Source organism: Furipterus horrens, unplaced genomic scaffold (assembly GCF_987537825.1).
Source record: "Furipterus horrens unplaced genomic scaffold, mFurHor1.1.pri manual_scaffold_6, whole genome shotgun sequence".
Classification (NCBI taxonomy): domain Eukaryota; kingdom Metazoa; phylum Chordata; class Mammalia; order Chiroptera; family Furipteridae; genus Furipterus; species Furipterus horrens.
Genome location: NW_028327176.1, coordinates 91,887,399 through 91,909,796, shown reverse-complemented (window position 1 = coordinate 91,909,796; position 22,398 = coordinate 91,887,399). Strand labels below are relative to the sequence as shown.

The 22,398-nt window shown below is 40.4% G+C and overlaps 1 protein-coding gene across 1 annotated transcript in view; it reads left to right on the top strand.

Moving 5' to 3' along the window:
• The window catches only part of BTBD9 (BTB domain containing 9), a 479,622-nt gene that overhangs the window by 310,814 nt on the left and 146,410 nt on the right, over positions 1-22,398 (top strand). Inside the window, exon 7 of the mRNA XM_090280431.1 lies at positions 9,060-9,169. Within this exon, the coding sequence (XP_090136557.1) occupies positions 9,060-9,169 (110 nt within the window). The remainder of the gene's footprint in view (positions 1-9,059; positions 9,170-22,398) is intronic.

Sequence of the window (22,398 nt, the reverse complement as noted above, 5' to 3'; positions counted from 1 at the left end):
TTCTGTTTGCCTCTCTTCTCTATTTAATCTTTCACTCTAAAAGGAAAAAATGGGGGACTCCTCCAGCCCTTAAAATTTTAAGTTACAGTAAATGCTCTATACCCATCATAATCAGAGAGAGGGGAACAGAGAGAGAGAAACTTTCCTTACCCATCATGTTCCTAAAGCAGGCTTGTTACAGGTCATAGTCACCAAATGAGTTCTTACAGATTCATAGGGAAACTAACAAATTAAATTTTCTTCTGCTTTTTCTCTAGTGCACAATTTCATTAAACTCATTTGTCTGCATTTATGGAAATGCACAGCCTAGTGGATAAACTGAAAAAGATAATGCAGCCATTTTAAAGATAAAACTAGTGAAATTTTCTCTCCTTCTAGAATCTCAGACTAGGGGAAAAGTTAATGAAAAAATGCAAATGTTGAACTTTTGGTAATTTAGTTCTATTTCTTAAAATATACTTTGTGTTAGTTTCAGATGTTTTATTGAGTAATAAAATTGGTTAACAGTATTCCCACATGGGGATTTGTTCACATTAGCACACAACAGAGAGAGAGAGAGAAGGGATTGGTTTACTCATATCCATATTCATGCGCTCTCTCCCCCTCTCTCCCCCACCCCTACTTTATCCCCCCTGTCTTTTTCTGTCTTTCCCTCTATCCCTTTCTCTATTATTTTCTATTGTATATCTTCCACTTCCCATTTTGTCTCTTTATAATCCCTTGAAAATTACAATCTGAAAAAACAGCAAAGATAAAAAGAAAACTAAACCATGAAATAAATAAGACATTTCTTCCCATGAAATTCAAATCAGTTCCTCTGTCCAGAGCCTAAGAGGCCTACTTAATTAGATTTTTGCTTATATCTTGTTAAATATCTATAATGAGTGTACAGTGTCTACACCCCAAACTCATTTACACTTTACCCATGTTCTCAGGCAGCTAAACTGTGCCTTCTCGTTTGACCTTCTTTCATTCCTACAGAGACAGGTTTCATAACTGTTATCTTTCCAGTTTAGCAAGATGGTCTACAAAGTTCTGTGCTAAATAGATCACCTACTAACCAGTAGGTAATTATTTGATTTTTTTAACTTGTCTGTTTCCTAACCTGTAATGTAAATTTCATGGGGAAGAGATTTGATCTTTATTGTTCAATCCCATATCCCAGAGCCCCGCAACAGTAGCTGACACACAGCAAATACTCAGTTAATATATGTTGGCTGAGTCAGTCATCATTTGTTTGTGTGTGTGTGTGGGGAGTGTGTTGGGCGTATCTCTCTTTTAGCAATGTTTGTTTTAAAGCTCATGTTGCTCATGTTTTAAGGTTACATTACCATGTGTGAATAGGTAAGGAGCTCTTTTGTCTTCCTCCTCATCACTACGTGTTTCAGTCTTCCCTTATAAACTGCACTATAAAATTCTCTAGATGAAGGTTTATGTCCTGTATTTTGGGTCCATTCCTCACAGTGATCAGCATAATTTTTTATACCTTGTATATGTTTATTAAATTTTTTTAATATGCTTTATTGATTATGCTGTGACAGTTGTCCCAATTTCTTTTCCCGTTGTTCCCTTCCACCCAGTGACCCCCCTTCCAGTTGCCCTCCCCTTAGTCCATGCCCATTGGTTGTGCATATAGTTCTTCTCAACATCTTCCTGTCTACTCCACTCCCTCCTACTATGCTTCTTAATTCCTGTACCATCCCCTTCCCTTTCCTCCCTTCCCCCTCCCTGCTGACCTCCCCCCAATATGTTCCCCATACCTATAATTCTTTTCCCACTCTCGTTGCCTACTTAGTTTGCCTTTGTTTCAGTTCCCTAGCTGTTGTTGGCTGTTGTGATACAGTTTTCATTTTAATGTTCATAGTTTTGATTCTCTTTCTCCTAAACAAGTCCCTTTAACATTTCATATAACAGTGGTTTGGATCTGATGAACTCCTTCAGTTTTACTTTGTCCTGGAAGCACTTTCTCTGCCCTTCTATTCTGAATGACAGCCTCGCTGGATAGAGTAATCATGGTTGTAGGTTTTTGCTTTTCATTACTTTGAATATTTCTTGCCAGTCCCTTCTTGCCTGCAGTTTCTTTTGAGAAATCAGCTGAAAGTCTTATTGGGACCCCTTTGTACATAATTCTCTTCTTCTCTCTTGCTGCATTTAAGATTCTCCCTTTATTCTTAATTCTTGACATTTTGATTATAATGTGTGTTGGTGTGGTTCTCTCTGGGTCCAGTTTATTTGGAACTCTCTGTGCTTCCTGGACCTGTAAGTCTATTCCCAAGTTAGGGAAGTTCTGCTTCGTTATTTTTCACATAAGTTTTCAATTTCTAGTTCTTCTTCTTCACTTCTGGCAACCCTGTGATTCGGATGTTGGCCCGCTTATAGCTGTCACATAGGTTTATGAGCCTCTCCTCATTTTCCTCACTTTTCATTTCCTCTTTCTGCACTGGTTAACTGTTTATTCCTTCCCTATGTCCCTATTTGTTGATTTGATCCCTGGTTTTCTTTCTCTCACCACTAGTTTCGTATGTGTTTTTGTTCATTTTAGCAGAACTAGCCTTCATTCCTTCCCCATCTTGTTTAAGATCTGCTGTTAGTTCTGTAAGCATTTTTATAACCAAAGCTCTGAACTGTGCCTCAGAAAGGTTTTCTATCTGCTGAGCCATTAGATTAGATATTTGCTGTCTGGTCAGCTGCGTCACTGGCATCTCTGTCATGATCTGTGCCATCCTGACAGTTTTGTGCTTACCTTTGCTTCCCAGGCAGGGCTGTCACACCTCCGACACTATAGGGGGTGGAGCCCTGTGCACTCTTCATAACGGGACAACCCTTCTCACCACACTGTGGCATTTTCTGTAGGGGTGGGGGTCCAAGATGGGTTCCTGCTGTTCACTCTCCACTGAGAGACCAGGAGCCTCCTCCTCCAGCCCCACACCCTCCGGCTCTCACAGTCCAAGGCAATGGGGGTCTGCTTTCCCTAGTGTTGCAATCTCGAGCTGACGGGTTTGGTCTGCAGCCAGGGGTGCTCCCCATGTGTTTCTCGCCTCCCTTTAAATACGGGTGTCTGTGCTTACTGCCATCCCGCAGCTGCCTCCACCAGCAAAGCTTGACCTCTCCACCCTGGCTTCGCCCCTCCTACCCATATGGACGAGCACCACTTATTTATAACTTCATACGTTGGACTTCCATGTAGCTTTATTTTCTGGAACTTCTGGTTATTTTTGATTTTGTGGTAGTTGTATACCTTCTTAGTTGTGGAGGGAGATGGAGCATGTCAGTCTAGGCCTCCACCTTGGCCGGAAGTGTTTATTAAATCTTAATTAAAAGTGGACTTAGCCAATACACCTACAAGGGTAAATATATAAGCAGAGGATTTGAATGAATTACATAAATTTTATACATTATATTACTTTCATATGATTTATGTAAACATTATAATTAAATCCTTTTTGTGATATGAAGTCCAAATATAATTTCATAAGTTGAAGGCATATTTTTATGGCAGGTTTTAGGTTCTGTATATTTGGTGATGGGGGAAAAAAAAGCCTATTACTCTTAAATTCATTTATTTCTTCCAAATAAAAAACACCACTTAGATATTTATCTCTAAAGTTGGAATTACTGTCTATTATGGTAGCACTGGGTTCTGATGTGTTAGTAATTATTTACCCATCTTATCCCCTCTGCATACTTGATTGTACATACCATCGGTTTTCTCTGGAACACGGGTGACTCCTGTTTGATTTGCCCTTGAGGTTGAGTAGGGGAGGTGGTGGACAGGATTGCTCCCTCTGCAGGGCCAACTGTCCCACAGCGTCAGGGCTGTTCTCTGAGACAGCAGCCTCTGCTTAGGCTAACTCTGGACGCAGTGTTTAACCTCTCAATAATTCTTCTTCTCCCAACTAAACAAATGCTGTTGGGGCCTTTGCTGAAGTCAGTAGACGAGAATCTATGGCTCCACAGATCAGCCAGAGGGAAGGTTTTCTAAGACTAACAAATCTTTTCTGTTGCAACATGCTTTTTCTAGAAGCTTTTCGTCATTCTGGCAGTAAACTGTTTTCCACTTGCTGCCTTAGCAACAAGACTGGAATTCACTTCCCCGTTCAGTCTGTAGTTTGATTATGAGAGCACTAACATTGTATCCAGAACTAGAAAGTATTATACTGGGAAACCTGCACACATTACCTGCTTTGGGGGTTAGATAATTATTTATGTACATTCTTAATATCTCCTTGAAAGGAAAGGTCAAATAGGAAATCTTAGAGATGGTGAATGCAAACTCCACATGGTCCCAAGTCCCTAGGAAATGCTGTAGCTGCATCTGGCCACAGCTAAAAACAGTTTTTCTTGTTAGAGTTCTCTGTGGCTACCTCAGAGGGAGAGCCAGCATGTTAAGGATCCCTCCTTGTGCACCAGTCTTAGGCTAACTCTAGTTTTCTCAGGAGTCTTTGTTTAACGCCAGGATATGAAGTTCGCTTTGAGAACAAAATTTTGTTTACCAAAGAATAGAATTCTGATGGATTTTGGCTTTAGTTGATCCCTTGAGAGCTCATTTAAATATTTCTTACTATGTTCAGTTTTATCTTGTAGTATAACCTGCTATAAGTAGGCTTGGACTCCACCAGAACTAAAGATTAGAGAATAAATACCAAGGGGTTTAAAGTAAGAATATGCAAGTTGCTGGTTTTCTCTCTCTCTTATTTATTTATTTTTTAGTATGTTAAGGATGTAATGTGTATGAATTAGGAATTAAATCTGGTAGCATCCTGACAAGAAATTCTGGAGACATAGGTTAAGAATAGGAATTTGTACCTTCCCAGAGCAGGAAGGGAATACAGTTAAATCTCCGAAGCAAAATTCCTGTAGGTCACAGTATTATGATGTCTACTGTTAGGAAATTCTGTTTTTCTTAGACTTCTAGGATTCGTACAGAAAAGAAACTCTCCTGTTGGGTATGGATTGCTGGACCAAATGTGAGCAAAAGATTCTTCCCTTGCCTCCTCTGGCATAGCTGAGTCAGGTCTAGAGCATTTTAAACAGGCTTTTCTAAAGACTAGAGCCTTTGAGCAGAAAATACAATAGAGCCAGGTAATCTGTACTTGGGATGCAGCTTCTTACTGTGGCCCTTAGTGTCCTTGCTGTGGTGCCCTAAGAGGAAAGGTGAGACCCCATCTGGGTTCTTGAAGTCTGCCCCGGGCCTGCCTCCTTATCGGTGCACCATTTTAACATCCACAGTTAGACACTGTCTCCCAGACAACCAGTTTTCTCAAAGTTCAAGCCAAGAACTTGTGTATCCAACACTCTACTCTCTAAATTTTTATTTAAAGATATCCTGCTTTGCCAAGCACTGCCATTAGACACTTTACATACTTACCTCATTTATATCCTATAAGGTCTGTGTTACTGACCTCACTTTATAGAGAAGGAAACTAAAGCTTAAAAAGGATTAAAGCATTTTCCCCCAAAGTGACACAGCTGATTAAATGATGGGGCTGGGCTACAAACCGCGCTCTTTTAGACTCCAAAGCATGTTTTTCCAAACTCTATAGTGCTTTTTAATTTTAGAGTGCTATCCTTGGAGGTTTTAGATTTCATTTTATTGAAGAAGACAAAACCTGTTTTCAGCCACAATATTATAGCTCCCAGAAACTTCTGCATTGAAACATCCTGTTCAGAACTGTGTTCAGGATCCAGTTCTTGTCGGTAACTTGAAGACAACTAACATAGGGAAGGAAGGAGAGTTTTGGAAACAGACTGTTACAGTAGGGCTCGTGTGGACAGCATTCCTCCTCACAAGAAATGGCACATCTGTCACATAGCTGCCTGGCTTAGCACTGTTTAACTTTTAATTATCTTCCAACTGTCTGCACTGCTGTTGAGGCCCTCAGAGAGAACAAAGGATAGCTGTTTTGTTTTTCGAAAGTATTCTTTCTGAACACTGATGAAGTCACTAGCTGTCCCTGCCCTTATTATCAGGTTAAATTGGAGTCTGTGCATTGGAGAGGTAATGTTGAAAGGAAAAAAAATTAATCTTAAACTTTGCCTCTTATTCAAAAGCTTTTGTGATGGAAAAAAAATGCAGTAGGTACGTCTCCTGCTTAAGTGTTATATGACCCAGAGCAAGTTTTGCTTTGTTTTTAAAAAAAAGTAAAGAAGAGGGGACTCCTCCCATTCCCATCCCTTGGATTTTCACTGTCTCAGGCAGTAATAATTTCTCTTCTGCCTTGGGGAGGTCCCATGTGAGCCCCATTAAGAAAATTTGTGCTGCCTCCCTCTCCCTCTAGACACTGCTCATGGATCAGGGCCTCTAAGTTCTCACTGCAGAGCCCAGGCAGCCCTGCCTGGTACCAAAATTGGGGGATGATCTGAAGCCTATCTGCTAGTTCTAGGCAAGATCTTCAGTAAAGGACACAATTCTATGCTCAGCAATTCATTGCTAAAGAAAAGGAGCATGGTTTCTTTCTTGTGACTTTCTTACCATTTTTTAAATGTGTATTTGAATTGGGACTTTATTCCATTTTTGTAAATTTTGCTATAATTTTATGGAGACTTAGAAAGTATTGTAGAAATAGAATAATTAAACTTGTTATGAGCATTACATATAACAGGCTAATCAAGAAGTGTGATATACAATGGTGAATTGGTAATTCAACCTCAAGATTATGCAGCAGAAATAACATTATCTTCATTTATATGGAACTTTTTATCTGGAGGCATCTCTCAGTGCTTTTCCAACCATATGTATTATGTTTTTTGTCATCACAAACACCATCATTAAGGCTGTAAAATGTATTCCAGTACAATTTTTATTTTCAGTTTCTTATAATCGGGGAACGAGGGGGGATAAAATTTGGGAAATGGCTATCATATAAACTTGGAAATCTTGGTTCCATATAATGTTTTAAAAAGAAAGAAAGGGAGGGGGGTCATTACTGCATCCCCTAGTCAGCCAGGCTATTAACCTTAAGAACTGTCAATGAGGAAAGGTCCTATATAAGTCACTACACAGTATTAGGAGAGCTGTCTCTTCCTTGGTAGAGACTCGAGCTAGGGAACAGGAAAGTGATCTGATCAAATTCCACCAAACCACATTCCCTCCATTCCCTCCAAGGTTGCAGACAGAAGCACTCAGGCTGTCACAGTCATGAGCAGTTGAAAATGCTATGCTGGTTGAGTTTCTGTGGGTTTAAGGAAATGACAAAATTAGATTCAGGCCAAGGTGCCAGGCTTAACACAGCCCTCCCCTTCCAGAAAGCCCAGAGAGAGTGTCACTGTCAACAGTAAAGAACAACACAATCTGTTCTACTCAGACCATTTAGAATTCTTTAAAAGATGTTATTTATTTATTCTCAGAGAGTGGGGCAGGGAGGGAGAAAGCGAGGGAGAGAAACATCGGTATGTGAGAGAAACACTGATCAGTGGACTCTTGCACGTCCCGAAGCAGGGACCAAACCCACAACCCAGGCATGTGCCCTGACCAGGAATCGAACCGACAACCTTTTAGTTTGCAGGACGACTCTCAACCCATTGAGCCACACCAGTCAGGGCTAGAATTTATTTTGAAAGAACCCCACCCAAACCTAGTAAACTCAGTACCTTCTGTCTGCCTTGAGGGCTTAAGAGAACAGATCAAGGCCAACTTTCTGCTTCACCAGAGGGCTCTGGTGATGGACCAGTTGCCCTGACTCTCCACACGGGAAAAACAAGTGTTAAACTCTGCAATGAGATGGGTGCTGAACACAGTCCAGGAGATAGCATTTATGTTACGTATGAAGATGAGTGATCCCCTCGTCTTAAGGAGCAGACGGCTAAATGAGGTGCACAGGGGATGCTGTGAGAGCCGGACTTGAAGAAACAGGAGGGAAAATACCCGTGATACAAAACCTCCAAATCTCTTTAATGTGAATTTTTTAAATTGGCATTTATGTTATACAGTTAACTTAGAGTGATAAGAAATGTAAGAAAATTACCGAATTAGTGAACAACGATGAACTCAGAAGTCATATTGTATCATTTAAGTTGGAGGTTGTTTTATACGGTGTAGAGAGGATATTGCTGAACCCTGGCCCAGTCTGTCATCTCCTGATTAAAATCTGTTTGCTTAATAAGCCCCGTCCTGCAGAGTGCATAGTTCATAATTTGGGAGATTGGTTAATCTAGTTATTTTTCCTGATTCTTCCTTTGAATTCCAACAAGAATGTGTCACATTCCCCGTGGATTTGTGTGACACTCAAAAGAATGAGTTTGTCTGTTCATTAACCTGTGAACTGTCAGGTCCCTTTGGAGAATGAAAAAAGCAAGTCACTCCAAGGTTAATGCTTATTTGTTGGAGGTGAAGCCTCCAGGGAGATACAGGGGGAGCAGGCCAAGATGCTCAAGACCAGCCCTGTGAAACTCTGCACTGTGTGCAGATGCCAGATCCGTGTGGCGGGGGGGAGGCTCCAGAGCAGGCTGGGTCACCTCTGCAGATCACTTCCTCTGGTCAGGAGAAGGCTTCCCAGCAGTCAAGTGGGGGGGCTGGGGTAAGTATAAAGGGTTAACTTCCTAACAAGGATTTGGGAGCAATATTAAAATACAAGAAACTGTGAATCGTTTCCAGTGGTTTCTGTGGATTTGTCTTTTAAACAAGAAAGCAATATTGATTTCATATATTTGTCTCCAATGGATGAAATCTTTCACTGAGTTGGAAAGCGTTTGATTTTGCATGTGTTTGTGCACCTATGCACAGGCACATTCCTGACCACAAGGCGAAGATAGAAGCTGTTGGTCTCCAGTGTAAATGTCTCATGGACGTGTAATTGTACTGACATTCAGGGTTTGAGCTGAACAGTACCTGGTTTGATTTTCTAGGTAGATCAAATCTAAGTTCTACTTGATTCTCTGTAAAGTGGTATCCCTAATTTTGCTAGCCCTAAGGAGCAGGGTCTGAAGTCAAGTTCAAACTCTCCTTTAGTCCATGCCCTGGTTCATTGTATTTTATGTAATATATCTTACTCTATTATTTTTGGGTGGTTGTGAAGGAAGCTCATTTTCTTCAACAAATTTTCTTTTCCTTTTACCCCCAGGTATATTCGAATAGTTGGGACTCACAACACAGTGAACAAGATTTTTCACATTGTGGCTTTTGAATGTATGTTTACAAACAAAACCTTCACTCTCGAGAAGGGCCTGATAGGTAAGTATTACAATTACATTTTGTACATATACTTAGATGTTTCATCTTCAAATATTTTGTCGTTCCATTAACTGATCTTAACTCATCTCAATCAGCTTTGACTAAGAAGTCTGGGGATTTGAATGTCTTATGGCTCAGTGACATAGGGGAGGGCTTATATTTTTAGAAATAGTCAAAATAATAATTCCAGTAAACTTAAAAGATATAAATATTTTGCTGGTAGTTAAGAATTGAAAGCGTTCTAGTGATTCATTGAGATTTGGTATGTGGGGAACACTTGTGATAGTTGGGCAAAACCTTTCACAGCAAAGGCTTTTCTATGTTTAACAGTAGGTAAGATCGGGAAGTCTATGTAATATTGATCTAGTTCTCATACTTCCTAAGGCTGTGCAGGTATTTTTGGATTTGATTTGGTGTGACTGTATCTTCTTTTCATGGACACATCAGTCCATATTTGCCCTCTTTAACCAAGTTCACCTCAAGAAAATGCCTACATATAATTTGAATAAGACCAGAATAACTGAATTGTCATTGTGAAAGTCAAGTTACCTTTTAGGAAATACTTCATGACTGATCTTTCAAAAGGGTGTTTTTAGTTTTGGTTTAGTTATTTGTCCAATTGCTTTCTGTTGTATTTTGTGTTTGTTTTAGTTTTAGGTAATATTTAGTCTGGCATTCTGTGTAATCAATCCATCCAGGTTTTGACATTGTAGATATCATGAGTGGCTTTTCCTTTTTATCCCTTTTCCCTGTGCCCACAGGTTTTTACTCAGCTCTTGCAAGGATCATAGTTTGACTAATTAGATTCTTAAATCTGTGCTTTTAGTGTAGCTTCTCTGAGCATGCACTCTGTGTTCAGGTTGGGGGGATAAGATGTCCTGCCTTGGTGTACCTAAATAAAAGTCTTTGCCTTTATAAAGGGACTCATTTAACTTCTCTTTCTCAAGTCCTGTCCATGCTGGGACACATAACATAGTGATAGATGTCCTAAAAACATGGTGATGACTAGAATGGGGAAGACAAGTGTAACTTGCAAATATTTTCTAATTCTTTGGTCATAAGTCTGAATTTTCCTAACACATACTGTGCCCTAAATGTAGTCCTTTACCTACAGAAATTTAGGAGAGTAATATTAATAAAGTAGTGGGATTAGAAAGTATTCCAACATACAGAGAAATTTTAGAGCTCAACTAAAATAAATAATTTGGTTTTAATTTTGTTATGGATGTGATTTTTAATATTAAATATAAATGTTAAAAATTTTTGTGACTTTCAAGTAATTTGAAATTTAACAGTACTGAAGCATTACCTGATATTATCAAGGCTTTTAATTTTGTGGGCTCTGTGGAATATTGGTGATGGGGGTTGTGGGGAGGGCACAGGTCCTCCCAGGTCCTTTTATAGACTATAGATCTCACTGTGGATAAAGTTATGAGAGTCTCACTGGGAAAGATCTTACAAACAAGACCACTTTCATAATCATAAGATGTGTAGCACTTGTTTATTCATTTCAGCCCAGTGCACTGCCGTTTTAAATGTGCTACATAGAAGGTGCCACCTACTTTTAAAAGGTCCCCGTTTTTATTAGAGAAAGAACAGGTTTGTGGACATGTTAATTTTCAAAGAAACAAGCTCATCTGGCATGAGAGGTCGTTATAGGAATGAAACTCAGGATTACCTGTAGTGAGGGATGCAGTTCTCTGCGTGTTTTGTCCACACTGAACCAGTTAGCATTATCAGAAGCCATGATGGTCTCAGGCATGTCAGGGGATGAGAGAAGATTGCAGAGATGCAAGAAGTGATTTCAGTGTCTGATCAAAACACTTTCTGTTGAGCCCTTTTCTGTGGTGCTCACAAGCCTGAATGCAGAGAACATTGCAATCATCTGCCTGTCATCCTCTGTCAGCCAGATGGGAGCAGGGGTGTGGTAGGCAGGTGTGTGGTGCACATGTGGGCAGATGGCCTGCCATGGGATCCCTCTGGTCCTCCTCTGACCATCTTCTCAGCTCACAGTGGCCCCCATGCTGGCAGGCAGGGAGGTGTGTGAGTCCTGTATCTGACGTGGCAGATCTGCTTAGTTTAAAGGGGTGTTTGAAATAGTTATGGCCAGCTTTCCACATTGATGATCTCGGGTGCATTTTGGCTGCACACAGGCCCCAGTCAGCTACCCGACAGGGAGCTCCGAGGAAGGAGTGGTTCTCCCATGCAGGCACAGTGGGTGTCAGAACCACCAGAGTTACTTTCAAATGGTAACACCAACTGCTTACTTCTTCCTACATCCTGTGAATATGCACTCTGCCCTTGAGAGTCACTGATATAAACTCCAGGTTTTCATGGGGGAAAAAAAGAGTAAAACTAAAGTCATCGTGAATAACTAATAAGGTATCAAACCTTACTTTGCTGTTTCAGGATTCAGAGTTTTCTTTCACAGTTCCTGGTCTTTGTTTCCCAGTGTGAGTTACTCGAATTAGAGTACTACTCTCCTTATAGGCCTTAAAAGTTCTTTAAAAATGTTTGTGTTTAAAATCAAATTTTAATGTTATTACTTAAAATGTATAATGATGCCAGGAAAAACATAAATAAAAATAAACTAGATTAGCTTTGTAAGATTTTAGTTGTCTTCTCCTACCAAAGGGTTTTTTCCCCATTTTTGTTGACAGCGTGTCATTCTTCATGCTGTTTCACTTGTACAGATTCATGGGGAAGCTTGGGAACCGGGTGGATTCCTGTGTCCATGGGAACTCTGACCACAATGACCCCATCTGGGCGTCAGGCCCTCCTCACAGCATTCTCCTACCTCATCTGCACCGTTCTGCGGTGGGGGCTTCAGGATCATGCTGGGTTATATGCTCGCCCGGGAGAGTCCGCCTGTGATGTCTTTGTTAGGAGGCGTTTATGTGGTGCTTGTACCTATCTTACCAGTGAGGCCTGGAAGGGGTAATTAGAATAGATATGAGTGCCTTGGCACTCTACTTTGTGGTGCACACATGGCATTTGCCAAGTTTCTTCCACTTTTTCATAATTATTGCCAAAACTTCCTTTGCATTTAATCTCATATTTAAATTCACTTATTTGAAAACCCTATTAATTGTTCAGATAGAGACTAGTACCCACCACCCAGCTTAAAGAATTATCAACTCACAGCCAATTTAGTTTTATTTGTATACTATCTACTGCCTCCCCATCAAGAGTATTTTGAAGCCTATCCCAGACAGTTTATTGTCTTATTCATAAATATTTCAAAATGTATCTCTAAAAGTAAGGACTCCTTTTTTGTAGCCATAATCGCAATATCATTATAATATCCCCAAATTGAACATCAGTTCTTAATGAGTATTTAATATTCAGTGTTCAAATACCCCTAATTGGATGAATGAAAGTCTGGAATGACTCTATGTGTTTTTACAGGTTGTTTAAGTCAGAATTCAGGTAAAGTCCAAACCATCAATAAATAGCTGTTATGACTCTCAAATGTCTTTAAATCTATAGGTTTCCCCCCCTCTTCTAATTACTCTCTCTTTAGTTACAATTTATTTGTTGAAGAGACTAGGTTTTTATTCTGTAGCATTTTTAACAGCCAGGATTTTGTTGGTTAAATCCCCATGGTAATGTTTAACATGTTCCTCTGTTGTATTTCTTGTAACTTGGTAGAGGCTTAATCTGATACAAGTTTTATTTTTATTTTTTATTTTTGTAAGAATGTCCTATAGGTGGTAGAATAGATGTCTGTCAAGAAACACAGAAAATCTTTGGTTGTCTCTTTTGGGTATTTAGTCACATCTATTCAAAATTGCAAAATAGTTAACAGCTAATTCTGTCATGCCTTCTGCATTTAGTAGCTAGAAAGAGAAAATTTTTTCTAAGTTCTCATTTGGTTATCCTGAGATGCTCTTTGCCCATGAAGAGAAGGATAAACATTATAGTCTTTCTTTTTATTTCACAGTTTTCAAAGTGAAGAGGTAGTTACCCAGCATCTTCTGAAGTTGATCAATGAGGTTTTTCTGTGGATTTTTTTTTGGAAGGGGAGTACATATTATTTTGAATTTATGGGATTTAACAAATTGGACATCTTTAATCACTTGCAGTTTCACCTTTTGATCTTTCATTTCCCTTTTTTCATGTTGAAAATCTTGGTAACCGGTGATACAGCACAATAATTTATTGGCTTTGCACCCAGTATATATCAAATAGTCTCAAATTACAGTACCTATACAACCATGTACCATATGATTACTGAAAAAAATAGTTTAAGACTTTTGCAATTAGTTTTTGCGCCTTTAGGGTATACCCACTAGAGATGTATAGTAAAATTACTGAGCTTTAAAGTCACTTAAAATAAGTCTGTGTTATCATGCCACTATTTCAGTGTATAGTTTGATTCATTTGTTTCAATTCACTTTCAATATTTAGTGGTTGCTTCAAAATGCTTTTTCTTTTATAACTATAAAATATATACATGGTTTCTAAATCAAAGTTATGAAAAAGCTGTATTTAGAGAAATCAAGCTTATATTCCTGTCCCCCCTACTCCTGTAGGTAATCTTTTTCCCTTTAGTTTTTTTGATTGTCCTCCTTTTTTTAACAATGGAAAATAAGTAAATATAACTTAAATTTTGTATCCACCCCAACATTGGTAGCATACTATATGCTATACATACTTTCTTTCTTCACCTTACTTTTTTTTACTTAACACTAGAGCTAGCTTTATAGAAAGGTATTATTGATTCATTTTTATAGCTGCATGGTATTCATCGGTGTAGATATACTGCAGCTTATTCAATCAGTTATCTATTGATGAGCCATTTGGGTTGTTTTCAGTCTTCTGCTATTGCAAATCATGCTGTTGCCTTGTGCATAAGTCATTTCCTATTTTTCCTAATACATCTTTGTGATCCCAAGAAGAGAGTTTCATGATCAGAGAGTAAATGCAAGGATAATTTTGCTAGATATTGCTAAATTCACCTCCATAAGGACTGTACCCCTTTAAAATTCTCATCGGCAGTGTATGATAATGACTGTTTCCCCACAGCCTTGCCAGTGGCATATATTGTCAAATTCTGGATTTTTGCCAGTTAGATAGGTAAAAAGTGGTATCTCAGTGAGGTTTAACTGCATTTCTCTTATGAGAGAAATTGAACGTCTTCTCATATGTTTAAGGGCCATTTACATTTCTTTTTTAAAAATAGCTTTTCTTATGAGTCTTGTAGATGAATAGAGAATATGCTTTTATAGAGACTTGGGGGAGCAATAAGCACTTTACGCTGATGTTCGCCTGTGCAATTTATCATTACATGAGTCTGTTTTCCCTTCTTAAGGTCTTCTAGTTCTTCCGGAAAACATAAACTCTCATAAGTTCCTCTCCATCATTATCATTGGCTCTACCTCTGCTTAAGAGGTAGTAATGAGAGCATAGAGCTCTGGGCTCAAAATTCAAGGTCTTTTAACCCTTTCAGAGAACAGGAAGAAGCTTCCAGTATCAGTGCTAGGCCATTAAGTGTTACCACTGTGTCTGCCAGCATGTATGCATGAAGACTGGTGGCTTTTATGTTCTAGGTTCTTGTTAGTAATTGATATAGGCCAACCAAAGTAGGCAGCATAAGCACAGGGACTCTGCATGGCTAATGCTCTGGAAACAGTCACTACTGCTGGCACTGCGAAACCGTGCTGTCTGAACAGGGACGCTGGAGCCCATAGTCATGTGCTGCTGTGCTGCCTGCAGTACCACCAGAAGCAGATAAAATGTTTTTTCTCCTTCTCCCATCTTTCACTCTCTTGCCACTTTCTTCTATTGGCAGAACTTCACTGAAAACCAAGCTGGCAAGCTTGGGAACTGTAGTTTTTGGAGTTCTAGACTCCAAGAGCAAGGGAGGGAATGAAGTTGGAAGCAAACAGACAGGACTGGTTGTAAAAAGATGTTACAGACATCAGGAAACATCTGATTCAAAGTAGCTGAATACGGGACTTCCGGCCAACATGGAGGCATCGGTAGACACGCTACGTCTCCCTCCACAACTTAGAAGGAATACAACTATCTCAAAGCTGGAGACAACCAGAAGTTCCAGGAAATCGAGCTGCATGGAAGTCCAACATACAAAGGTATAAAGAAGAAATACTCATCCAGACAGGTAGGAGGGGTGGAGCCGGTGTGGAGAGGATGTGGTGTGGAGGCTGTGGCAGTGGCAGGAACAGGGGTTTTGGCTGGCTGGCAGAAAGTGCAGTCATACATTTTAAAAAGTAGGGAGGGACACCTGGGGACTGATCCTAGCCCCAGACCAGACCATAAAACTCATGGTTCCAGTGCCAGGGGAAATAAAGGCCCATTGCTTCTATCTATGAAAACCAGTAGGGGCTTGGGGTGCCAGAAGAAACTGCTGGTCTCTCAGCAGAGTCCATTTGTTTGGAGGGCCCCCGTGGTCCTAGAACATCTGCAGACCCACCCATTCTGGGAACCATGGCCGGGGCAACAGCTAGAGTGGTGCCAGTCCCATATGGGAAGTGGGTGAAGTGCCTGGAAAAGGGGCAAGTGCTGAGCAAATGGCATTGTTCCCCCTCAGACCCCTCCCTCACATTTGGTGCCACAACGTGGTAAAACAGGTCACCCTGCACTGACGAATAGGTAAGGCTCCAGCTCTTGCAATTAACAGGTGCAACAGCTCTTCCTAAGATACAGAGGCAGACAAACACAAGAGCCTGTCCAGATGAGGGGACAAAGAAATATGGCCCAAAAGAGGGAACAGATTAAGGTTCCAGTGGGAGAACTAAGTGACAAGGATATAGCCAATCTAACAGATGAGGAGATAGCCAACAGACACAGAGTTCAAAACACTGGTGATAAAGATGCTCACAGGCTTGACAGATATGCTTGAGTAGGGCAAACGCCCAAGGGAAGAAATGAAGGCTATGCTAAGTGAAACGAAGGAAAACCCACATGAAACCAATGTAAAGGAAAGGAATCCAGGGTTCAAATCAATGATTTGGAACAAACGGAAGAAATAAACAGTCAACCAGTACAAAATGAGGAAACAAGAATTGAGAAAAACGAGGAGAGGCTTAGGAACCTCTAGCACAATTTTAAACATGCCAACATCTGAATTATATGTTTGCCAGAAGGAGAAGATCAAGAAATTGAAAACTTACGTGAAAAAAATAATGAAGGTAAACTTCCCTAATTTGGCAAAGGAAATAGACATACAAGTCCAGGAAGCACAGAGAGTCTCAAACAAGCTAGACACAAAGAGGACCACACCAAGACAACTCACAATGATTATGCCTAGGTTCAAGATAGAGAGAGAATCTTAAAAGCAGCAAGAGCAAAGCAGTGAGTTACCTACAAAGGGGTGCCTATAAGACTATCAGCTGATTTCTTAGAAGAAACTTTTCAGGCAAGAAGGGACTGGGAAGAAGTATTCAAGGTGATGAAAAGCAAGGACCTACAACCAAGACTACTCTATCCAGCACAGCTATTATTTAGAATGGAAGGGCAGATGAAGTGCTTCCCAGACAAAGTAAAGCTAAAGGAGTTCATCATCACCAAGCCATTATTATATGAAATGTCAAAGGGACTTACTTAAGAAAAAGAAGATCAAAACTATGAACACTAAAATGACAACAAATTCACAACTATCAACAACTGACTCTAAAAGAGAAAATCCAACTAAGCAAACCAGAATAGGAACAGAATTATAGGTATGGGGATCATTTGGAGGGGTACCACCTGGGAGGGGGAAGGAGGAGAAATGGTGCAGGGATTAAGAAGCATAACTGGTTGCTACAAAATAAACAGGGGGATGTCAAGAATAATATAGGAGGATTTAGACTTCTGGCCAAGATGGAGGCGTAGACAGAGATGCTGCATCTCCCTCCACAACTAAGAAGGAATACAGCTACCTCAAAACTAGAAACAACCAGAAGTTCCAGAAAATCAAACTGCATGGAAGTCCAGCAAACAAAGATATAAAGAAGAAATACTCATCCAGACAGGTAGGAGGGGCAGAGCCAGGACGGAGAGGACGTGGTGTAGTGACGGCGGCAGCAGTGGCAGGCCAGCAGAAAGCACAGTCACATGTTTTAAAAAGGCAGGAGGGACAGGTGGGGAGTGTTCCCAGCTGCTCACCAGACCTCGAAGCTCCTGGTCTCAGCACCGGGGAAAATCAAGCCTCATTGCTTCTGACTGTGCAAACCAGTGGGGGTTGGGGCGGAGGCAGAAACTGCCGGTCTCAGCAGAGTCCGCTTGCTTAAAGTGCCCCCACGGTCCTAGAACGTCCACTGACCCACCCGCTCTGGGAAAGATGGCCAGGGTAGCACCTAGAGGGGCACCACTCCAGTGCGGAAGTGGGAGAGGTGCCTGGAAAAGGGGCAAGTGCTGGGCAGGTGGCATTGTTCCTTCTTGGACCCCTCCCCCACATACAGCGCCACAACGTGGTGAAATGGGTCGCCCTGGACTGACTAATCCCTAAGGCTCCGCCCCTTACAACATAACAGCAGCGACAGCTCTACCTGGGACTCGGAGGCAAACAAACACAGATGGCTGTCAGAATGAGGAGACAGAGAAGTATGACCCAAAAGGGGAAATGGATCAAGGTTCAAGTGGGAGAACTAAGTGATGAGGAGATAGAAAACCTAACAGATGCAGAATTCAAAACACTGGTGAAAAAGGTGCTCACAGGCTTGACAGATATGCTTGAGTATGGTAAATGCATAAGGGAAGAAGTGAAGGCTATGCTAAGTGAAACGAAGGAAAATCCACACAAAACCAATGGTGAAGGGAAGGAAACCAGGGTTCAAATCAATGATATGGAACATAAGGAAGAAAAAAACAGTCAACCAGTGCATAATGAGGAAGCAAGAATTGAAAAAAATGAGGAAAACTTCCCAAATTTTGTGAAGGAGATGGACCTACAGGTCCAGGAAGCATGGAGGGTCCCGGGCGAGCTGGACCCAGAGGGGACCACACCAGGACTCATCATGATTGAGATGCCAAAGGTGAAAGATAAAGAGAGAGTCCTGGGGGGCAGTGAGAGAGAGGCAGAGAGTTGCCTATGGGGGTGGCGGGTGCCTATAGGACTATCAGCTGATTCCTCAGAGGACACTTTGCAGGCAGAAAGGGTCTGGCAAGCAGTATTCAATGTGATGAAAAGCAACCCATAACCAAGAATACTCTATCCAGCAAAGCTATCATTTGGAATGGAAGGGCAGATAACGTGCTTCCCAGACAAGGTTAAGCTAACGGAGTTCATCATCACCAAGCCATTATTATATGAAATGTCAAAGGGACTTACTTAAGAAAAAGAAGATCAAAACTATGAACACTAAAATGACAACAAGCTCACAGCTATCAACAACTGAATCTAAAAAATAAAAACAAAATTCACCTTTAAAAAAAAGAAAAAAGAGTAATATAGGAAAGGGCGAAGCCAAATAACTTATTTGCATAACCCATGGACATGAACTAAGAGGGGTGGGATTGCTGGAGGGAAGAAGGGTACTGGTTGGAAGGGAGCAAAGGGAAACGATTTGGGGGCAAATGTAACAGCATAATCAATAAAATATACCTAAAAAAAGTAGCTGGATTAGAATGTTGGAGAGGCATAGAAATACATGGAGTGGAGAACAACAGAGGAAGGTACAAGCAGAGTGTGGGTAAAGGTTAAATATTTAGTTAGGCTGTGAAGGAACCCAACTTATTTTCTTGTCTAGTAAGATAAGGTTTCAGGAAGAATGGTATTTTGAGCTGGGCCTTGAAATTTTCAGTGAACAGTATAGAGCATTACAACAGTGCTAATTTACTTAGCAACAAAAATGATGCCACTTGGTCTCCTGGGAGGAACTGGGGGCAGGAAACAGAAATAAGTGTTCTGTAGTTGCTTCTGTCATATATAAATATTTTAAAATTATAACAGTATGTTTAGGATTCTGTAAAGTTCCTGGGAAAGTAAACGTAGTCAGAAATCTATACTGTGAAGGGCTTTTGAAATCCACTGAATTGAGTATATGACTTTTGTGTTTTGCAACTGTGTTTAAACAAATAAGTGTCCTCTGGAGTAGAAACAGAAACTTGGGCTTGAAGGAGTTCACTAGAGATTGAAGGTGTTAGAATGTGGCAAAGAAGCAAACTTGTTAGAGTAGCAGCGGGGCCCTCAAGACCTCGGTGCACATAGTTGCATAAAATTGCACTATTGAGTCTGGACTAGTCTAGACCAAAAGGCTATGCTTTTCCCAGCCTGTTTCTCTAACTAGATATTAAAGCTGGTCTTAATTGTCAATGAAGCTTAACTTCTTTATCTACTGTAAATTACTTGGCATTAGCAGACATTTATTGAGATGCTGCCTAGTGTATCTTAGACACTGGAGACAGAAAGATAGGCAGTTTCTGCCTTCGAGAATGGTATGAGCTAATGGAGGAGAAAGACACTTAAACAGGTGATGATACAGTAAGATAAGTAATCTGTTAGGAGATTTCAGCAGATGCTATAGGAACACTGTAACAGAGGCACCTAAGCTAAGTTATGAATTGGCTAGTCCTTACGCAGAGGAGGAAGGTGAGGGTCAGGGGAGAATCACACAAAATGATCAGCGTGTGCAGACACATTTATCTCTGACTCAGTCCAAAGCCAACGCCCTTTACATTGGACCACTTTGCATCTGGCAGGGGTTGGAGTAGGAACTACAGTTATTTATAGTCTCTCACTCCTCCTCTGGAGAAAATGAAGCATTATCTTCTCACAAGATCTTAAGAGTTTTACAAAAATTCAAGTAAACTAAATGCCCCAAAATAATGTGTACAGAATATAATACATTTTGTTTGTTTTCTTCCTACCCTGTGGAACCTGTGTTCTCAAAAATGGGCCGTAGTTCCTATGGGGCGGAGAGTCAGGATGATTAGAAAGTGACTTCCCCACAGTCATTTAGGATTCTTGGCTTAGTGTGGTCTTTTGTGTACATTTAAGTTTCATTACCCTTTATACCTGTTTTTTGTTTTAATTTTTTAATATGTTTGAGAATAAAGACTGCTAAAAGATTTTATTGCTTTTATTTTATAGAATTTGCTTATACATTTTATAGGGTTGAATGTTTTGGACCCTACTGATATATCCCTTGTTATAGCAGTGATATGGGGGTTGGGGGCTTTTGTGTGTGTGAGTATCCAAGTGAATGTAAATGTGCACAATTGTTCTTTTCAATTACAGCTGACATTTGTTATTTTATATTAGTTTAAGGTGTACAGCATAGTGGTTAGACATTTATGTAATTTAAGAAGTCTAGTACCCATCTGGTACCATACATAGTTATTACAGTATTATTGACTGTATTCCCCATGCTGTGCTTTACGTCTCCATGACTGTTTTGTAACTACTAATTTGTACTTATAAATCCCTTTGCCTTTTTCACCCAGCCCTCCAACCCCCTCGCCTCTGGCAACCATCAGTCTGTTCTCTGTATCTGTATCTGAGTCTGTTTCTGTTTTGTTAGTTTATTTTGTTTTTAGATTCTACATATAAGTGAAATGATATGGTATTTGTCTTTGCCTGACAAATTTAACTTAGTATAATATCCTCTGGGTTCATCCATGTTGTTGCAAATGGTAAGATTTTGTTCTTTTTCATGGTCAAGTAATATTCCACTATATATATACCACATGGGCCCTGGCTGGTTTAGCTCAGTGGATTGAGCGTCGGCCTGCGAGCTAAGTGTCGCTGATTCGATCTTCCAGTCAGGGTACATCAGAGAAGGAAAACTCTGACTCCAAAAAACCTCCGCTGCCTTGCGGCATACCTCTTCTGGGGAAAGGCTAAGGGAGTAAACCCCGACAGAAAATCCGGAGCCGGAGTCCCTAAGGCGGTTTGACGTTGTAGTCAACACCGGCAACTCCTGCGGCGCACCTGAAGCCAAGCTGTATCGACTCCGTCTTTCCCTTAGACCCTTCAGCTGCGAAGAGAGGGGGGGTCTGCTGCATGGGCAACAGCAGACCCTCCATATCACCCTGCCCAGGCTCTGTAGCTTCAGCTCCACTGGAGAGGACACTCCAGCGTCATCGCAAGATGTCAATTCAACACGGGAGGAGACAGATGCCGTGTCACTCCCGAGTCGGACTGCACAGCCATTCTCGGCGGTGCAGATAGACACTTAAGAAGCTACACCATCGTCTCTCGAGACGGACGGCTGCCGACGGGGGATATACCACATTTTCTTTATTCACTTGTCTATAGATGAGCACTTAGGTTACTTCCATACATTGACTATTACAAAAAATGCTGCAGTTAACGTAGGGGTGCATATATCTTTTCGAATTTGTGTTTTGGATTTCTTTGGATAAATAACCAGAAGTGAAATTAACACATTTTTTTTTAAACATGACAACTTGGAGCATATATCCAACATTATGCAACAGTTTCACTTTCTTACAAACCATGATTCTTCCTCAAACTGGTATTCTGAATAGCCAGGTTATTAATGGTGTTGATGTTTCTCTGGCACTGACTATGAAAGATATACTAGTGGCCAAGTAGATGTAAAACCTAACTTTGTGGGCCTAGTCCCTAACTCAGTACCTCAGTCCTCCTTCCCAAAACCTGGTAGATAATTTTTTAATTTAATATTTTAAGTATTACAAATATATATTCTTATTTTCCCCTTTTTACTTAAAAATGTAGCATATATTCACATATATCTTTCTCAATTAACAGTGTTTTTTGGAACTCTTTCCTTACTGATACGTATAGAGCTTTCTCATGCTCTTTTACATTTGTGCTGTATTCCATTGAATAGAGGTGCTGTAATTTATTTATACAACCCCTTTCACAGACATGTAGGTGTTTGCAGTCTTTTACAACAATAATTCTGTGATGACCCGTTTTATAAATAGTGAGGTTTAATCAGCGGCAGTTCCAGTAAAGCCTAAAACAAAAAAAATACCCATTATAACCCAGGACCAGATACAGTAGTCCCTCTCTATATCGCGGTTCACTTATCATGGCCTCACTGTATCGCGGGATTTTAAAAAATATTATATTTAATTATTTACAGTGGATTTTTCACTATATCGTGGGATTTTGCGGTACTGTATACATATGTTGTTAAAGTTATGTAGGTTTAAGAGTGTAGAATACGTTTAAGAAGGTAAGTAGTTTTTATAAAAGTGTGGAAAAGGTTAATGAGGGAGTGGGAAAGGTTAATAAGGGACTGGGAATGATTTGTAAGTGTGTGGGATGGGTTTATAAAGCCTTAAAATAT